Source organism: Esox lucius, chromosome 14 (genome assembly GCF_011004845.1).
Source record: "Esox lucius isolate fEsoLuc1 chromosome 14, fEsoLuc1.pri, whole genome shotgun sequence".
Lineage (NCBI taxonomy): Eukaryota > Metazoa > Chordata > Actinopteri > Esociformes > Esocidae > Esox > Esox lucius.
Window position 1 is genome coordinate 21418980 of NC_047582.1, and position 20706 is coordinate 21439685.

Below are 20706 nucleotides of genomic sequence, written 5' to 3' on the forward strand. Positions count from 1 at the left end.
TTAGAAAAATGTGGATATTTTTGGATGAGGCCCTACCTTCATCTTTGACTTTGGCATTCTTTGTCCCACCACACAATGTCCAAGTAGATCCAGTAGCAGACTTCCAAGAACTATGTACCATCCAACATGATAGTGCATGACTGCAGGAGTCATGTGTCTCTCTTCACCCAGAGGATTCACAGTACCCACTGCCACACACAATCACTGTGGAGAGGATGGCCCAACACAAAACACACCCGCCCAGTTCCACACACCTTACAGAAAGACCCTTGCAGGCAACAGACATAGGACAATGTACAGTATAGCTCTATTCCTACATATAGAATATCACTCACACACTCCAGTATTAGAGACCTTACACAGACCTTAGCCCTGCCTACTTTACAGATACACTGATCCTGCCCCACGTCACCCTCAGGCAGCCTATGTAAACAGGTGTCTCCAAGTGTGTGTGTGTGTGTGTGTGTGTGTGTGTGTGGAAGTGTGTGTGTGTCTGTCTGTGAGTATTAAACAAATATCCAAAATCCTAAGTGAAAGTTCTTTTAAGGAAATCAGTCAACTGAAATAAAGAAATTAGGCTCAAACCTCTGGATTTCACATGACTGGTTGGTCACAGATTCACACAGTTGATCAAGCTGTGGATTGTGGCCTGTGGAATGTTGTTTCACTCTTCTTTAATGGCTGTAATTAAAAAGTTGCTGGATATTGGTGGAAAATGGAACATGCTGTTGTACAGTACATGTTGATCCAGAGCATCCTAAACATGCTCAATGGATGACATGTCAGATGAATATAGGCCATGGAAGAACTGGGATACTTGGTCAATCTAGGAATTGTTTACTGATCTTAGCAACAGAAAATGTCCATGAAATCTTTCATTTGTGCAAATCCATCGTTTCATCAGCTGTCTGGGTGACTGGTCTCAGATGATCCAGCAGGAGAAGAAGCCGGATGTAGTTATCCTTGACTGGTGTGGTTATATGTGGTCTGCGGTCATGAGGCCAGTTCAATGTATTGTAGAGAAATAAATATGAAAAGCTCTGTAGTCAGCATGTCAGGTGCACACTACCTCAAAACCTTTCATATCTGTGGCATTGTGGTGCGTGACAAAAGTGCACACTGAGCACCAGTGTTATTCTCATGCTGTTTAATCAGCTTCTGGACATACCACACCAGTCAGATGGACGGATTGTTTTGGCAAAGTTGAAATGCTCAGACGCAAAAAAAAAAATAGTTTAAAATATTTGTAAAGAAATAAGTTCTCTACGTATGGCAAATTCAGGAATCTTTTCTTCAGCTTATGAAAGATGTGACCGACACATGTTGCATTCGTATCTTTGTTCAACATAGATTGGATCTTACGCAATGCATGCGTCCAAAACCATGAATGAAGTGTCTGAAACACAAGCCACTCTAACCAAAGCCCAATCAAGTTAGATCGAGGGTGAAAGTAAACATTTGATTATGGACAAACAGTACACTGGCACAACAAAAGGAATTGTGGTTTCATGGACAGCCTCCACTTGAAGCTGAGGAGAAAAATACTTCATCAGACTTCATCAGAAAATAAGGCAATTGTGAGTGTTTTCAGCATTCTGGTCAACCCCAGGAAAGTGGTTAACGTTTTGAGGAGGTGGGATACCACAGAACCCACATGGATTATGGGCTCTGGAAGCAGAGAAACTCTCCACAGAAGAGAGCTCAATAAAAACTAAAGTTGAAAGCACAAGCAGGAAATACTTACTGGAAAATCTTAGAGGTTCAATTGATTTATATGAGGAGGAGGTGATCTACAGTGTAGCGAATTATAGGCCAAAACATAGCAGGGATCTTCCCTAACACATGAAGAATGACTTCATGCCTTTGGGCAAAAAGTACCACACTAATCCAGGAATAAGCCATTTTACAGCTTTAGGTCGACTATGGGGGTGGGGGTGTTGAATTTGGGTGAAGAAAATCACCTTGGGGATTCTCTGAGACTGTGGCTGTATGAGTGGGGGGTCAGCAGATCCCTGCCATCACTTCCTAGTTCTTGCCAGTAGCTAATAAATTCCAGAGAGCTCCACTGTCTTCAACAGGATTGTAACCCCCATAAAACACTGGTACAGTGCAGAGCTGAGGCTCACTGGTAAGCCTTCAGACTTTCAACCCTTGTAAGTTTATTTCTGCTAATCATCATGAAGTGGATCGACTGAACCCATTCACTTACCTTTGGGGCCCCTTGAAACAGTTACAATATAGCTTGGTGTGAGATTAGATAGGCAGAGGGCTAGGAAAGAATAGGACTGGGGGAAAGAAAGGTTGAGGCGCTGGCGTCACACATTCTGACGTTTCTGCAACACTTTGCATTTAACGTATGTGATTTATCCTCGACGCCCAGCCCAACCGCACAAATGACAGCCTTTAGAGGACATCATTATGAGTTAAAAAGTGCTTTGGGGCTTAGTGCACTGACAGCAGGCTAACAATGATGAGGGACGGAGACAGTGAGACATGGCCAAGCTGTTTTCTCCTCTACTTTTCCTGCTCCTTCATCGCCACCCCCTCCCTTTCCCTACCACTTACTGCACCTCCTCCTCTCCTGTGCAATATACTCTGCCTTCAGCATTCGTCTACTAGCGATCAGAGCGGGTATAGACGTATTGGGCTCGTTGTTTATAAACAGGGTAAATACCATCCTGCCGAGGAAACAGCCCATATAATCCCGAGAGAAAAAGCATGAAGCCACTTCACAGCCACAACACTTCCCCTCTCGTAATGTTCATTCGTTTCTAGAGGGATTTGTGAGTTCAGGTGAGTGCCCTTCGGTTTGCCTCCTCAAAGTCTCAAACGAAAAGTGGCCAAGCAGACAGGGCCCCTATTCCGTACTGCATAGCACACTTAATAGGAAATAGGTTGCATAAGGGTCCGTCTCTCAATGCCATCAACCTCAACAGGATGAGGGATAGAAAACAGGAATGAAGAGTGGGGGATGGTTTTATGTATTAAATGTTCATGAATTGAGTTAGTGAAAGACGTATCCTTGGTATCTTTGCTCTGACTTGCTTTGGCTGCCATGTCATCTGTTATTCAGTGCTGGGGATTCTGTGGGGATTCAGAGAGGGAACACACTGTGAGATAAAAAACAGTAGGTTGTATCCCCTCTAACCTCCATCCATTTAATGATAATCAAATCCTCCCAGACTGATTATTCATGCTACACTGCAAATGAAAGCTTGTTCAGAAGATAATGCAGGATTCTAAAAAAGGTGAACAACTTTGGTATTTCAAAGGGTTAAGACAATTTGTATTATTTTCAGAAGGACACCTTGCCTAATTAGTTGAACATGCTTATGTTTGTTCTACTAGGGACTGGCACAGACCATGTCAACGCAAACCAAGCCTACAATCCATCATCAGTCCAAAGCATGACCATATATTGGTGATAGAGTTACAGCTAATGACACTTAACCTCAGGACAGTTCTCAAAGCGGATAACTTCTGCTGAATTCAAACATTATCAATAACAATGGCAGGTATTAAGACACTTAAGAAGACAGTGCTAAAACAGGCCCAAAGACAGATTGCCTTAAAGTAAGACATGGATGTCACATCTATTACACAAACGAGTATGTACGCTTGAAAGTGTTTTAAGTATGCATTAAGATGGTTGTGACTTTTTTAAGTGTTAATTAGTATGAAATGGTTTGAAGAAAACATGGCTAATGAGGAAGATAACTATCACTTTCTTAGCCTGGTGGAGACTCCCAGATGTAATCTCTCTGTTTGAAGAATACAGAACAAAGAAAATAAACATAATTGAGACATAACACCTTTTAAACCAATGAAAACCACACCAAGATGTATCACTTTAAGTCTGTGATATAATTCTTGCCTATACACTTCTTAGGAACCATGCGAAAACAACTGAGGCAGCTTGTTCATGTAAAATGAATCGCAACTTATAATGTGCCCCACAACAGGCATTTGCACGTCATCGAAGTACAACACTCTAAGTGTGTCTACAACCACATGAACACATGCATGCCTGCACACACAAACAGTTAGCAAAAGAAGAGCAGAACAGTTTGGCCTCAGGACCAAAACGCTAATTAATCCCAGTCCTCACACTTTATGATGGAATGAGACAAAACAGTTTATTATTCGGACTAATGAAAAACCAGGGCAGGACCTTTCTCTGTTGCTTGAAAGCCAAAAGCCTCTTCTGGGAACTATTCTAAAATGGACATTGACGGCTGGCTGTAGTGAACAAGAAACATGTGGTATTGCCACAACAAGTCCATTCAGAGCCAAGCCAGAGGGAAGTCCTACATCTGTGAAACGTCTAAATCAGGCCAGGTAAAAGCTCAGAGCATTTGCCTCACAGATCTGTAACCTCAAGGGTCTTTTTTCCAAAAGAAAAAGTTAAATAAAGATTTGGCTGGACTTGGGATTTCCCCTTCACACTTACAGTCTTCCCCACTTCCACATCCAGGAAGGAGTCCTCGGATTGCTCTAGCAGGTCTTCCAGGTCATTTGAAGATAGCAGGAGCTCCTGGATGGAAAAAATATATGATTTAAAACAGTACACTGACAACCTACAGAACAAGTAACCACGCTATCCACGTCCCAAATGCCCCCCCCCCCCCGTAGTCCACTACGTTTTGACCAGAGAACACAGGGTTCCAGTCAACAGCAGTACATGATACAGAATAGGGTGGAATTCTAGAATATGTTGAGTAATGCCATTTACCAGACTCAAACAAACCACAGAAGGGGTGCAACTTGTAGAATAATCATTGACAGCTGTTATCACAGGTTGGGCACAGTACAGTAAAGGGAGTCTGTTGGCAAGGGTCTTTGTGTGAGTCTGTGTGTGAGTCAGTGTGAATCTGTGCCCGCACAAAGCCCTCGGACTCACAGCAGGCCGCTCCCCCTCCAGCCCACTATATTACTCATATCCCTGAACCATGGCTTTTCATTAGAAACCTACTCATAATAACAAAGATTACCATGTGGACCATTTGGAGTCAATGCTGACACAAACCCTTGAACAGTACCTCAATCTATCCTCCCTCTCTATGTTGTTAAAGCATCATCTTGGGTCAGATCTAAATGTCCTTTTCTAAAATGTTACTAAACATTATTCTGGATAATTGCGACGTTTTGTGAACGTTGTACGAAAAGTACTATGAGTTGCGAGCTGCGTTGCACCTCCAGGGTTGGGTCGGTTCGTGTGGAGCGAGGGGGCTTGGAGGCTGTCCCCCCACACTGGGCCGTGTGGAGTGTGCAGAGATGGCGTGCGGCGTGTGGGTCGCCCATCAGGAACATCAGCTGTCGGAGTTGGCCCTGTGGAGACAGAGCCGTCAAACACACTAACCTAACCCCAAAAGAGGTCACTGTGCATACAGAATCCCTGGAGGGCTCAACGTTTGACGAGAGACAGAGAACTCTGCAGACATCTTAACCAGACTGTCTAAGCCAGCTAGCCTTCTGCTGCCCTACAGCTATGTTTGGAAGTGTGTGCCAGCATGTGTTAGTCTCTAAGTGTTTGGTTAATGATAAGCATTTTAGGAAGAAAGAAAGTCAAGTCATCAGTCATCTTTATTCTATAATGTGCATATGATTTAAAATTCAAACACGCCTGGTTGTAACTACAGAACATACATTTCTTGACTCTATACACATAATACCAGTTTCCCATCAGCCTGTTCTGGCTCCTAATGTGCCATGACTAAACTCATGTCCAAATGAACCATGGCTAAATGTATAAATGATTGTGCTGGGGATGGTTGTGGCAGAGCTCTCTCAAGGCTTTCTATCTAAACTTGACGTTGCACGTAGGAATCCATTCTTTGGTTTTGTAAGGAAACCAATACCTCATTTTGTAATCGGCGCAAAATAACATTTGAACTTGCCCATCCATCAAGCAGTGCTGTCAATAGAAAACCCACTCTGTCTCAACTGGCTCCTTCTGCATCAGTCTTAAATATATCAACACCTCCATCTCTGTCTGTCTGTTTTTGTCAGAGCTCTGTCTCAGTGGACCTATCCTCTAGTACTATGTGGTGTGGTTCATCTAGAGAGAAAGCAAAGCAATCTCGAGTCTCAAAAGACAATGTGTTACATTCACAAACCTAAAGGTACTGTCTTCACCGATGTGAAGACATTCCAACAAACCAATTGAAACTGGTTTTAAATATAAAAAACCTGTTTGCAGATGCAGTCCCTGTTTCTATCAGTCTTAATGGTGCTGTAACTGTGGAGTGGGGAACTGGATCAACAGGCACTGAACCCTCAACACCCAGACAGGAGGTGTTTACTTCCCCAGGTTGTGTGGAGAACAGTTAAAGTGAAACATGGATGTGTTCCAGTAGAGTACAGAGGAACCTAGCAGGAGAAGACTGTCATCACCTCCATAAGAGAGGAAGCTCAACCCTCAGAGGGCTTGTCATAGGCATCTACCACAGTGGGAGATATGGCCATCTTGGCTGTGGGCTGAGCTGAGCACAAAGCCAGATGGTGCCTCCTGTCTGTCTTGCTCTATCAGCCCCCTGCTGCTCTGCATCCACACTGCAAGCCCCAACACTAACACTGTCTCTGCAGCTATGGACAGCAGTGGATGATCTACAGGAGCCCCCTGCCCTTCCATCCCCACTCAACTTCCCCTGGGGGTAACGAGGCAGACATGACCATGGGGTTCCGATACAGCGTGCACATCCTTCTATGATTAGTTGCCCACCATTCAGCAGCAAGGACACTCAGTAGGGAGTCCTTCATCACGGCAGGATGTGGGGCTAGACTATGTTGCAAAATATCTTGATCAAATGTTGCACGATGATTTAGGAGCGGTGCAAAAGGGAAGGGGAGCAAAGAAGAGCCGAGGAGATAAAAGGAGAGGACAGGACAGAATAGAGGAGATGAAAGGGAGAGAAGGAGACGTGAAGGAGAACGGAACTGTAAGGAAATGAAATGGAAGGTTAAGCCCGGTGTTCACCTCAAAGGGAATCTCAAAGCCCTCTATGATGCCCCCGACCATCAGCAGTCCATCGGGGGTGATGCCCATACCCCGGTACACCCAATCCACACTCTCCACCAGGGCACAGTCCACATACAGCGCCAGTCTAGCAGATGACACACTAAGAGCCAGGCGGTGCCACTGGCCATCAGACAGACCACTGACGGGGAACCTAAGAATCAGGTCAGAGAAGCGCAATGGGTGATGCCATACCCAAATAGAGGAAGCGCGTGTTTGAGGACTAAAGTGTAGAGTATGTGGAGCCAATAAAAAGAAATGACTGAAATGGCCAAACTTATGAGGCGTATAAGAAATAAATACGCTAAAACATTTTTAGTCATACATTACAAAAATAACTAAAAAGCAACAGAAAAAAGTATTGTCCAACTTTAAGCGAAGTCTGTTGGCTAACTAACAGCACCTCAAGTCCACTGTGGCTTGTGAAAAGGGAGGCAAGCAACCTGCTAGTAAATCGCTAATTAATAGAGGGGAAAAGTTGTTGCTTTTATTCATATTACTGCTATAAACACCGTAAAAGATAATATGGAAAACTTATTGAGCATGGGTGTACACATTTCAAAGAAACATTATAATGAAGCTACTTAAAAAAAAGATCTCTACACGCAAAATTGCCACAAAAACATTTGGGGAAATCCACAGACCGACGGACTCACTCATAGTGGCGCTGTTGCGTGCCGATGAAGGTGATTGTGTATGCGCTGACGCGCAACTGCAACAGGATGTGGCCGTCATAGCTTAGCAGGGTGAGCACACTGCGCTCGTCTCGCTGCGGGCTCCGCAGCTGCACCAACAGACTGAACTCATCTGCAAACCTTTAAAACACAATACGGGGGGAAACAGTATTAGCCCCAGTGGGGCGGGGCGAGGGCGGACTGCAGTCAGCAGTTAAGACCAGCCAGGCTGCGTACAGAATTATGTTTTCTCTTCTTCCCTAGGTGTCCACATATCGCCTTCCTGAAATGTTTGAATCCTTCCTGATGATTTATGACTTGTGATTTATGGACTAAAACATAGGGGATGTGTGTGACTGTGTGTATTTGTGGAGGAGGTGTTTTTACCCGTCAGTGAACAGCTGCGCTAGGGGCAGAGACAGGGTGGAGTACTGTCCCACCTGCAGCACCGGACACCTTTGTGCGTCCAGAGACATGGAGGCGTTGCTGCTGTTGGACACCTGTAGCGACAGCTCTTCTAGAAGGTCCACCTCCTCTGCAGAGAGAACCAACATGCAGTCAAAACCCAACGCAGACAAGTTATTACTTCTTTTAAGCACCCTGTTACGAAAAGTCAATGTACAACTTTGATTGGACTTTTGACTATGCACTACACAATCCTAGTTGCCTATCAATGAACACTTTAAATTAAACCTTTTGGAACCAGGAGAAGTACAAATACCAAGTATATAAACAGTGGGGCTGAAGACTGTCTTACAGTGCCTTCCATTGTTATTAGTGATTTATTTTCCTGTCAGTGAACACAGGCAAAGAAAGTCTTTCTTTTTACGTAACATGCCTTCGGCATGTGCCATTAGTCATGTCCAGCCATGACAGTGCGGTCTGTGGGCTGTTGATGTTTAGCCAAGAGCCGCGGAGACCCTTCTAAGGCTTATGAATACAGCAATTGATTAACAGTGGAGAAAATGAGTCAGCGCTGAAAGACATGAATAGTTGTGCATTGATTGGACTGTAACCTGCCTAAGCTTATTCTAAGGCTACCTGGGAACTCCACTGTCCACGAGGAAGGCTTGAGGCCAATTAGTGAAGCAGGCAGTGCTTTAGCACAGCAGGCACTGCATGCAGGCAAATCCATCAGCCTAGCCTGAACTACTTTTCCCCTGTATAGCGCAGGAAGTAGAAAACAGCACATAGTCAGGATCTACAGGGCAACAAGATCCCAAAGAGTTGCATAAGGATTGTAAAAGAGGCACTTTGATTTTACCACAGTGAACATGCTTCAATTCGCCACAGGGTGTTTTCCATGGATGTGAAGTTAATGCCAAACGCTATGCCACACCCACAGTCATTAGTTTCTCATACATAATTAGTCTGGAGTATCGTCCCAAAATTTCTAGGACACAAAGACATTCTAACTGGTCTAATTAGTTGCAGAAACTGATGGCTTGGGCTAGAGCCAGAACATATGTTCGCTGTTCCGCACAACGCCCCTCATTTTGACGTCACCACATCTAGCTTCAACAATGTCTTAGTCTGAGAAAGAAAAACATAGGGAACTTACTTTGTCTGGAACTCGGGGCCTATGTCCAGAGATATATTAAGGTCTTGGATATTAAAGTTGTCTTTGTTATATAAACATGGCAACCTAATTTTATAATGTTTCAATGCTAGAGGGCTTCAATGGCAATCTTTTGTTTTCTATCTTTGTGACCGACAAAGCACTTTGTTATATTTCATTGGACACTGATTTTACAATGCCATTTCCAAAGGTTTTGGACTGCGGCATGAAATGCAAATATAACAGAATGCAATGATGTGCAAATCATTATTCCCTAATTATATTGAAAACAGTACAAAGACAACATATCAAATGTTGAAACTGAGAAATATTATTTAAAATTTTAAAAAATGTCCATTTTTAAGTTGATGTCAGCAACACGTTTAAAAAAAACTTGGATAGTGGCATGTTTGTGTTGTGTTATATGTGTTGCATCACCTCTTCTTTTAGCAATACTCTGCAAGCTTTTGGGAACTGAGGAGACCAATTGCTGTAGTTGTGAAAGTTAAATGTTTTCCCATCTTGCTTGATATAGGATTTCAGCTGCTCAAAAGTTCAGCATCTCCTTTGTCGTATTTTTAATTTCAAATGCGTCAAATTTTTTCAATAGGGGACAGGTCTGGACTGCATAACAGGCCCGTTTAGCACCTGGACTCATTAACTATGAAGCTATGCTGTTGTAATACGTGCAAAATGTGGTTTGTCATTGCCTTGCTGAAATAAGCAAGCCCTTGCCTGAAAAAGACATCGTATGTCAGCATATGTTGCTCCAAAACCTGTATATATTGATCAGCATCAATGGTACCCTTCACAGATGTGCAAGTCACCCATGCCATGTGCACTAATACACACCCATACCATCACGGATGCTGGCCGTTGAACTGTGCGTTGATAACAAGCCAGATGGTCCCTCTCCTTTTTAGTCCGGAGGATGCGGCGTCCATGATTCCCAAAATTATTTTACATTTTGATTCGTCAGACCACAGGACAGTTTTCCACTTCACCTCAGGCCATCTTAAATAAGCTTGGACCCAGAGAAGGCGGCGGAAGTTCTGGACCTTGTTTACATTTGGTTTCTTCTTTGCATGGTATAGTTTTAACTTGCCTTTGTGGATGCAGCGTTGTACTGTGTTCGCAGACAGTGGTTTTCAGAAGTGTTCCTGAGCCCATGCAGTGATGTCCACTACAGAATTGTGACTGTTTTTAATGTAGTGCCGCCTGAGGGCCTGAAAATCACGGCCATCCAATATTGGTTTTCGGCCTTGTCCCTTACAGAGATTTCTCCAGATTCTCGAAGTCTTTTAATGATATTGTGCACCGTAGATGACGAGATACCCAAACTCTTTGCAATTTTATATTGAGAAACTTTATTCTTAAAATGTTGCACCGTTTGCACACGCAGACTTTCACAGAGTGGTGAACCCCTCCCCTTCTTCACATCTGACACACCCACCCTCTCTGGAATGATCTTTAAATACCCAATCATGTTACTGACCTGTTGCCAATTGACCTAATTCATTGTGAGATTTTCCACCGGGTTTAGTTTTTTAGCTTTAAACAAAGTTTTAGATTTTTGTTGCCTCTGTACCACTTTTTAAAAATGTGTTGCTGGCATCAAATTCAAAGTGGGTATATATTTTTCAAGAAACAATAAAATGTCTCCGTTTCAACACCTGATATATTGTCTTTGCACTATTATCTATTGAATATGGGATTTAAATGATTTTCACATCATTACATTCTGTTCTTATTTACATTTTAGGCAGCGTCCCAACTTTTTTAGAAATATAAAAATATGTAAAGTGATCATTTAAAAAGCAACAACATAATTCATAATTATCATAAATCAGTAAGTGAAGAAAACTATCGTTTTTTTTTTTCTAAATTCAATGTAAAGATTTTGAAAATCTAATTAAACATCAGGTTTTTAATACATCACACTGTACATGCTTTTTCTTTATATAATTTTTTTTGGTAGTGACCCATTCATTGGGGTGGTTAAGGTGTGGTAGGTTCAGGTAAATATTGGGGATGATGAATTCAGGCAAATATTTAAAATGTATAATGCAAACAAAGAGTAGTATATATTTCTACCAGATAAAAATATTTTAAAATCTGACCCCAATATTATATACCACTTTGGTAGAAACAGCCATTCAGACACAGTGGCCTTAGAAAGTATTTAGACCACTTCACTTTCTCAAAAATTTCTGTTGTTATAGGCTTAAATCATAATTAATTATGGGGTATTGGACGTGTTGATTTATGGCCAAAAATATTTTTCATCAATTCAAAATGAAGTCTATAAATCAACAATATGTGGAAAAAGTGATGGAATCTGAATACTTACCGAAGGCACTGTAGGCCTGAATCAATCAGCATTTGCAAACAGTTAGCATTGACCATACCAGCAACCATTAATATCACTACCTGTATAGTGTGTCTCTCAGCCGCTCAATCGAATGAGGCCCTACATCACCCTTGAAGCACAAGAAAACATAATCTGGGGAGGAATTACTAGATACATGGTCACACTGTGAGGCCCTCTGGAATGAAGCTGATGGACAACAACCCAATCTGGTCTCACTGTCAGCATTCCAGCATTCCACTGGTCCACACATTCATGAGGGGGACTACGTTTCGTAATCCAAAACATGCGATAAATACGTTATTTTGAGTAATGGCTTCATAACCTCTGTCTGTTGGCAGGACAAACCAGAGCCAGAGTTTGAACTAGTCTGAAATGAGTTACAACTGATTAGGTTAACAGCCTTGTAGCATGTCCACACATGGTGATATCATCCTCACAGGTTAAATTTAGCCTAAAAGGTTCACATCTGATGAAGAATATCCCCGTTTAGGATAGCCACTCACAGATTTGGATTCATATTACTGTAGGTAGAGGTACAAACCCTGCTGGTAATTGTTTAAACAACTTCAATTGCAGTGTTCAGCATGTCTCTTGATGGAAATTACGCCGTTGCCTCTGTGAGTTAATGGGGACTGGATTAATATAATTGACTTATGGCTTATGGTAATAAATCAAACTCACAGTATCAAATTCCACGTGACCTCTCCCCTTCATTCGAACCGCATGGCCAAGTAATTTAACAAAGGGAATTTAAGGGAATTGTTGACACTCTATCCTGGGGTGAAAAAGAGGTCAAGCGATGTAAAACTTTAGTTAGATCATATCTTGGGTTATCAATTGTGTGAGCGGGTTCAGTTCACATGCTAGCACTGCTAATGTAGTCCATGAGAAAATGGCTAATGCAGGAAATGACTGAATGTTGTGTGTGTGGTGGAACCCATTCCCTGCCCTGGCCTTTTCATGGGAGAGATTGTCCCAAATTGGGCCATTCCTCTCAGACACATAATTTCAGGTGCTGTGTTGCTTACACAGACACAGATGGGATGATAGAAAAAAGTTATTAAAACTGACTAAACTGACCACTGTGGACACTTTTGCTACTTGGCACTGAAAACCTTCTAGGCATCTCCGGCTGTGTGTTTGTGGTCATTGTACAGCTGCGTGAGGAAGTGCCTTCCAATGAGTTTAGAGGAATTCTGTGCAGACGATGTTTTGGTGCACTGTGGTGCAAAATTCATCCTGCTGCTGTCATCGTCAACAAAGAAAAATAAGCCAGTTCTGGTGTGAGCCATACATTCCGAAAACACGACACTCCCTCCACCATATTTTACACATTAGGTCATATGCCAGTTCTTTATTCTCTCCACACTTTCCTCTTGCCATCAATCACATATTAATCTTTGTCTGGTCTGTCCACAGTACCTTGAAGCAATCCGGCTTCATTTAGGCCTGCCAGATCATTTGCCATTACTGAACTTACCAGTGCTTCCTTTGTTCTTTTCCTAAAACTGTTGATTTTGACAAGTCTGATCTTTTATCTGTCTCTGATCAATTCATTGCTTATCCCTCAAAAATGGCCAGCTTGACTTGGAGACCTTGTACTATCAGACACTAACAACTGATGCCAAATGCAAATAAACAGCTCCACAGCCAAGAATCAAGAATAGACATTGAGAGCTCTCGTGTATGGACCAAAAATGCTAATAAACACCTGCCTAATAAAAAATCGCACTGAAGCCAATAGTCTGAATAACTTGACACCCTAACTTGTGGGGACAATGTAAAAAAAAGTGCTGTAATTTCTAAATTGTAGTTAAATAGATTAATATACACTCAAATTAAAGCTAACAGCCTGTACATTACGACCATTGTCACAGCATCATTATAAATCCAAAGTACTGGAGTAGAAATAATCAAAACGTGTCACTGCCTAAATGTTTGGGGTTTATATATATAGTTAATGTATATTTCTGGTACACATTAACAATATACATTTATTTCTATTTATTTCCTGTCATTATTGAGAAAATTCTAATAACTTAGTCAAGCGATGTGCACTGCCAGTATCCAAGTATTGGATCAAGTATCCAAGTATCCAATCACAGCAGTTCACACCTTACCAATGGACAACCTTCTCCAAATGAGTTGTTTATTCACAACTATTCATTACTCTTCTGATTGAGGATTATGTAATTGTAGTTGAAACTCTAGGAGCATGGGAAAGTTCTCACACACTCCTAATGATCTGCATCCCCCACGGGTGGTATTGATGAAAGACAGTTTAATGTTACCACTGTGCCCTTGAAGAAAAAAAAAAAGAAACATTTTCATATGTTTACTTCCCGCAACAAAATCAAAGGATGCAACAATTACTGTGAAGAAGGGTGGGTGGGTGTCAGTCACCCATGTTTTTTCCCCACTAATGAAAGTAAAGCAGATGTTCAGTTCTGTACAAGACAAGTCTGCATCAGTAAAGATTCTAGAAGAAGAGGAAAAACGGGTGGTATTGAAAGCAGAATGTAATAGGAGACAGAGTGGTAGAGAGAATAGTTAGAAGACATCTTTGCAGCCAATAGTAATATTCTATAACATCTTTGCAGCCAATAGTAATATTCTATAAGACCTTTGCAGCCAATAGTAATATTCTATAACATCTTTGCAGCCATTAGCCACCTCTCTTCTGGGAGGACTCTTTGTCCCCCAGATTGTTTACTCTGTCATCATCTGGCAACCAACAATCAATCATTCCAATTCATTTCATAAAACCCTTTTTACATCAGCAGTTTTCACAAAATGCTTATACAGTATCTCACAAAAGTGAGTACACCCCTCACATTTTTGTAAATATTTGAGTATATCTTTTCATGTGACAACCCTGAAGAAATGACACTTTGCTACAATGTAAAGTAGAGAGTGTACAGCTTGTATAACAGTGTAAATTTGCTGTCCCCTCAAAATAACGCAACACACAGCCATCAAAACCACTGGCAACAAAAGTGAGTACACCCCTAAGTGAAAATGTCCAAATTGGCCCCAATTAGCCATTTTCCCTCCCCGGTGTCATGTGACACGTTAGTGTTACAAGGTCTCAGGTGTGAATGGGGAAAAGGTGTGTTAAATTTGGTGTTATCGCTCTCACACTCCCTCATACTGGACACTGGAAGTTAAACATGGCACCTCATGGCAAAGAACTCTCTGAGGATGTGAAAAAAAGAATTGTTGCTCTACATAAAGATGGCCTAGGCTATAAGAAGATTGCCAAGACCCTGAAACTGAGCTGCAGCACGGTGGCCAAGACCATACAGCAGTTTAACAGGACAGGTTCCACTCAGAACAGGCCTCGCCATAGTCGACCAAAGAGGTTGAGTGCACGTGATCAGCATCATATCCAGAGGTTGTCTTATCCAGACGTATGAGTGCTGCCAGCATTTCTGCAGAGGCTGAAGGGGTTGGGGGTCAGCCTGTCAGTGCTCAGACCATATGCCGCACATTGCATCAAATTGGTCTGCATGGCTGTTGTCCCAGAAGGAAGCCTCTTCTAAAGATGATGCACAAGAAAGCCTGCAAACAGTTTGCTGAAGACAAGCAGACTAAGGACATGGATTACTGGAACCATGTCCTGAGACCAAGATAAACTTATTTGGTTCAGATGGTGTCAAGCGTGTGTGGTGGCAACCAGGTGAGGAGTACAAAGACAAGTGTGTTTTGCCTACAGTCAAGCATGGTGGTGGGAGTGTCATGGTCTGGGGCTGCATGAGTGCTGCCGGCACAGGGGAGCTACAGTTCATTGAGGGAACCATGAATGCCAACATGTACTGTGACATACTGAAGCAGAGCATGATCCCCTCCCTTCAGAGACTGGCTCGCAGGGCACTATTCCAACATGATAACAACTCCAAACACACCTCCAAGACGACCATTGCCTTGCTAAAGAAGCTGAGGGTAAAGGTGATGGACTGGCCAAGTATGTCTCCTGACCTAAACCCTATTGAGCATCTGTGGGGCATCCTCAAATGGAAGGTGGAGGAGCGCAAGGTCTCTAACATCCACCAGCTCCGTCATGGAGGAGTGGAGGAGTGGAAGAGGACTCCACTGGCCACCTGTGAAGCTCTGGTGAACTCCATGCCCAAGACGGTTAAGGCAGTGCTGGAAAAGGATGGTAAACACACAAAATATTGACACTTTGGACCCAATTTGGACATTTTCACTTAGGGGTTTACTCACTTTTGTTGCCAGCGGTTTAGACATTAATGGCTGTGTGTTATTTTGAGGGGACAGCAAATGTACACTGTTATACGCTGTACACTCACTACTTTACATTGTAGGAAAGTGTCATTTCTCCAGTGTTTATAAAAAATATAATCTAATATTTGTGAGGGGTGTACTCACTTTTGTGAGATACTGTACAGTAGATTCCAAGCCTAAAACCCAAAAGACCAGGGAACAACAAGACATTGATGCACAGTGGCTAGGTAACTCCCTAGAACCTAAGAAGAAACCTAGAGAGGACCCAGACTCTGAGCGGTGGCCAGCCCACATCTGGCTGTGATTATAAGGCCACAATACCTTATGGCGCTATGTCAACATGTTGCATGTTCAGATGACCAGTTGCTAAATAAACACAGGTTGACTTCATGCATTCATCATTATACAGCTGTGTTCAGACAACAACCCAGCTGCTTCATTGACTGAAATGATGTGGGGTTATTTCTTTCACCACTGGGGTGCCAGGATAGAGAAAAGTTTTGACAGGGCTGAGCAGGAGCTGCCTCCCACAGGGGTGGGACAGTCAAGAAACCGCAATTGGCTGAAACACTGGGCTTAAATAAAGAAGTACGGTTTGAGCACAGCCTGAAGGATGGGAGTAACAGTTCTGTTCCTCTTGCAGCTACATAGGCAAGTGCTATTGTATCATAATGGATGCGTCTGGAAGCCAGCAAAAGAAGATATTGGAGAATTTGGGTGGTTGGGCCATGACATGTTGCATCATTCTGATGGTGTGTTGTACTCTACGAGCTGTGTAAAGCATTAACCAGCAGGAGCAAGTCACCTCCCAGGTTCTTTGCACTCTGGATGGAGAACACGTGTTGTCAACTGGAACGGAGGTCTTGGAGAATGTGGCGGGCCGACATCCAAACAGAGATATCGGCCAGGTCTCAACCTGGTTCTCAGAAGGTTGGAAGGAGAAACCAGTTGACACGTCTCCTACTCATGACAGAGCCAAGAGACTTGTATAAACAGAGGTGAGGGCTTAGAACCGAGCGTTGTAGGACACCGGTAGTGAGAGCCCAAGGAGAAGACACAGAAACTCTAAACATCACCTGGTAGAAGCAGACAGCCAGAAAGTATGCGATCCAAGAATAAGCGGGACGTAACCCACCCAATATACTGAAGTGAAAAAGAAGCATTGAGACTTTTTTACCTGGAATATCTCTACAAAACAGTTTTTTTTTTTTGCAACAGTACAATACTATAAGACTGATGCCTACAGGCAATTAAACACACACACACACACAGAAACAAACACAGATACATCATCATACATGCAACACTACATCCATTGTATATCTTATCGTGCACATACTATGAATCAAGCAGAAATAACCACATCTCTTCATCTCCACACTGCGCATCATTTCTAATAAATTTGCTCACCAGGGCTTTGGCTTTTCTCCCATTCTCATGACTAATGAACTAATGGGAATTAAGCTCAATTATGAAAAGTTCAGGAGAGCTAATTCTGATTATTGTTCTGTAAACTATCAGAGAACAGCTCTTTAAATGGCAGGCAGGAATTCCTGAAAAAACTGTCAGCTCACCAGTTAGGCCCAAGATCTGACACACCATATCACTGGAGACAGCCACCTCCTCTATCTGTCCTATGAATATCTGCCTAACAGGAATTGTTTTCATAATGCTCCTATTCTAATTTTTATATGCTGAATTACACATAAAAATTCCTGCATTGCGCTGTACAGTGATGAGTGACAGGTATTAAATGTTATGACACTTTTCCCAAAATTGATTTGACTTTTGTTTGTTTGCTCTCACGGCTAGCAGCTAGTATTAATAGATCAGTTTAAAGAATTAATTTATGGATTTACCTTAGACAGGCCCAGAAACACTGAAATACTGTCCAAGGCAGACCTCTCCCTAACAACCTGTTCCTGCTCCCTGAAGGATCATAGAAAGGTCAGCTGTTCCCTGCTCTTCTCTGACCATGTCCCTCACATTCACCCATGATTGATGGGCTGTATTAGCAGAGAACCATGGGCAGAGACTCTCCTAAACAGCTCAGCCTGAGATCACAAGAGCTGGTAAGAGGAGAGGAGTAGAGGGGGCTTCCAGACAGGCCTGGATGGATGAGAGAGTTGTGAGGCCCAGGCTCTGAGAAATGGGTTGGGACACTAAGCAGGGCATGATGGGGGCCCATCTTGAGCCCATGTGCTGGACTGTGTCTGGAAAATGAGAACAGAAAAAAAGATGAATGAGCATACACTCTGGCCATGATGTCCCAAACTAAACTAGACTTGAACCCCGGCCAGCATTTTCCTTACGTTAGATAAGCCACAATGTAACTGAACTGAGAAAGTTTCTCTTTTGAATCAGTCTTGACAGAGAAAAAAAGGGAGCCATTGTAAAACATGTATATTTAAATATAAAAAATATACTAAACACACTGGCTAAAAACTGGCCACCCTCCTGAACTGGAAGGTGTCTTGCGACATGTAACTTGAATATCATTTATCTTGAAAACAATGAAAATATCTGCAGAAGGTTTAACACTTCATCCACCAAATCCACACACTACTATGATATACATTGTAAAGAAAAATTCAAATACAGCACCCTCCAGAATTATTGCCTCCAATGAAGATTTGCAAAACAAGTGTAGACTAATATAATATTCAAAATATCAGAGAGATTTTACTATCAACAGAACAAAAATTGTACAAAGAGCAGTAAGGATGTCTGCACGGGTAATCCCGCATTGCCCATTTAAAACCATTTGGTTTTGTCTATTGTTCGATTACAATTATTATTGGTTGCAGGTCTTATCAATAGTGAATTTGAAATGTTTCACATATCCTTGTATAGGAATGATACGGTTTACAGTAGCTCAAGCTCCTATTTCAGTCTGAATGATATGGCAATACAATATCTCCACTTTGAAGCCATGTCATTTCTTAGAAAATGTGGGCTGTAGTGTAAGTCAGTTAAAAAATTCTATCCAAGATAGGATAACTTGCTATAACAGACTAACATTACAATTGTTGATTCATAATATTATGTATAGATCCACATTATGTAGCATGTTCTTATTGGCCAGGGTGGCGGTCAAGGCTCAACACACCTACAACTTTATTTCAGTTGCACATGCTACCTTCATTTGCCTTAATTGCACATTTAGAATTGCCATTTGTACTTGCATTTGCCTTCAATGCACATCTATACATCCCACTTGTAACATTACACATCTATGTTCTACTTAACATTACACTTAACATACATTATTCTGAATACTTATCTGACTGTGACACTGTTTTGCAAAGTCTGTCAAGGACATTTTCAGTCGTTACATGTACACATCTACCTCAGGAGCCTCATTGCTGCTATCCCTGCATTTCAGTTGCACATGCCCCTTCAATTTGCCTTCATTGCAAATTTAGAATTTACATTTGTACTTGTATTTGCCTTCAATGCACATCTGTACATCCCACTTGTAACATACTGTACATTACACTCAATACTTGTACATTTTCTGCCATCTTCTATTTGCACTTCTGGTTAGATGCTAACTGCATTTCATTGTACTATACTGTTCAATGACATTAAAGTTGAATCTAATCTAGGGACCAGTGAAAGAAAGGTATTGGGTGGTTCTTGGCTCTGTGGAAATACAGCCATGTCCTCATAACACAAATCTGTTATGAAGCCAGTAGTCTGTAATATCCATCTCGTGATGTAACATACATTGATTGAAAGGAGAATGTTCAACAACGGAGAGATGGAAATCTATGGCACTTTAATAGCATCATCCTGAACACTGACATCATTTAAGGCCCATTTTAAGTGCTCGGGGTATTCCCTGAAGAGTCAGTGGTTAAAACGGGTTACCACAGGGGAAGCTATTAGCCATTAGCTTTTTAACAACCTCACCCTGCATCCTCTGGTCGGGACCATCTCCCAGCCTACTCACCGCACTGGCCTTCCCTGATATCACATTACTGTAATAGGCCAGGACGGGCCAGCGGATACACCAATTACTCTAGTCCAATTACTGGCCCCAGTCTGGGGACGGAGAAACCCTAATAGAAGCATGATTAAAGACGTTCACCTGCCCAAAAGGAAAAGCAGTGGCCTCACCAACACAACCATTCTTTACTTTCCAGATTACCCACTTCCTCATCTGCAGAGCATGGAATGTTGAGTCAACTTTAATGGAAGGCAGGAACATTTATGCTTCACAAGCAGATTTTTAAGCATGTATAGCACCAGTAACACACGTGCGCTGACCTGTACAGGCAACAATGTTCTAAAGCCAAACAACATCTGAAACACCAATTACATTCACTGGTGTGGGGTAGAAAAAAGTGACAGGGCTACCTCCTTTAAGAGATAAACACATTTGCCGAACATATCTGACATCTGCGTCTGTATAAAAAATTGCCTGGTTAACTGGCACTGCATTCAGTGAGGACCCAGGCTTGGACTTAAATGAACTTAATGGATGTAACAGCAGTGTTAAAAGACTCCGCTCCAGAGCCCACAGACTCGTAAGGCACCAGACCCACCGGCTGGCTCAAGAGGGATCCGGACCCCCTCCTACTCCCTCCAAAGTTACTCATCTGGAAAAGCAGGACGTGTGTTGGCTCCGGAGGGGTGAACTTACTCTTCCACTGGGGGGCATGTTCACAGAATGTATGTTTAGCAAGTCACTGCTAGAGGAAGGGGCCATAGAAAGTAAAGATTGCATAAAACAACACTGCACTTTGGAATACTTGTGGCGAATTGCTAAGAATGACCACGGGTTGACATGCTAGAATGTGCTGTGCCGACTGATCAACGCATTCTGGACAGTAATCTT

General features: G+C 42.4%; 1 protein-coding gene across 3 annotated transcripts in view; it reads right to left on the reverse strand.

The window, feature by feature from the left end:
- The window catches only part of si:ch211-196i2.1 (collagen alpha-1(I) chain), an 80359-nt gene that overhangs the window by 45342 nt on the left and 14311 nt on the right, over window positions 1–20706 (reverse strand). Inside the window, exons 2-6 of one of the 3 annotated variants that reach the window (XM_010877645.3) lie at window positions 8077–8224; window positions 7672–7830; window positions 6977–7169; window positions 5194–5328; window positions 4451–4534 (exon numbers count right to left, since the gene is read on the reverse strand). In XM_010877645.3, the coding sequence (XP_010875947.3) occupies window positions 4451–4534; window positions 5194–5328; window positions 6977–7169; window positions 7672–7830; window positions 8077–8224 (719 nt within the window). Of the gene's footprint in view, window positions 1–36; window positions 81–4450; window positions 4535–5193; window positions 5329–6976; window positions 7170–7671; window positions 7831–8076; window positions 8225–20706 lie in introns of those variants that run through there. The other 2 variants (XM_020053053.2, XM_020053054.2) reach the window with 2 other exon arrangements.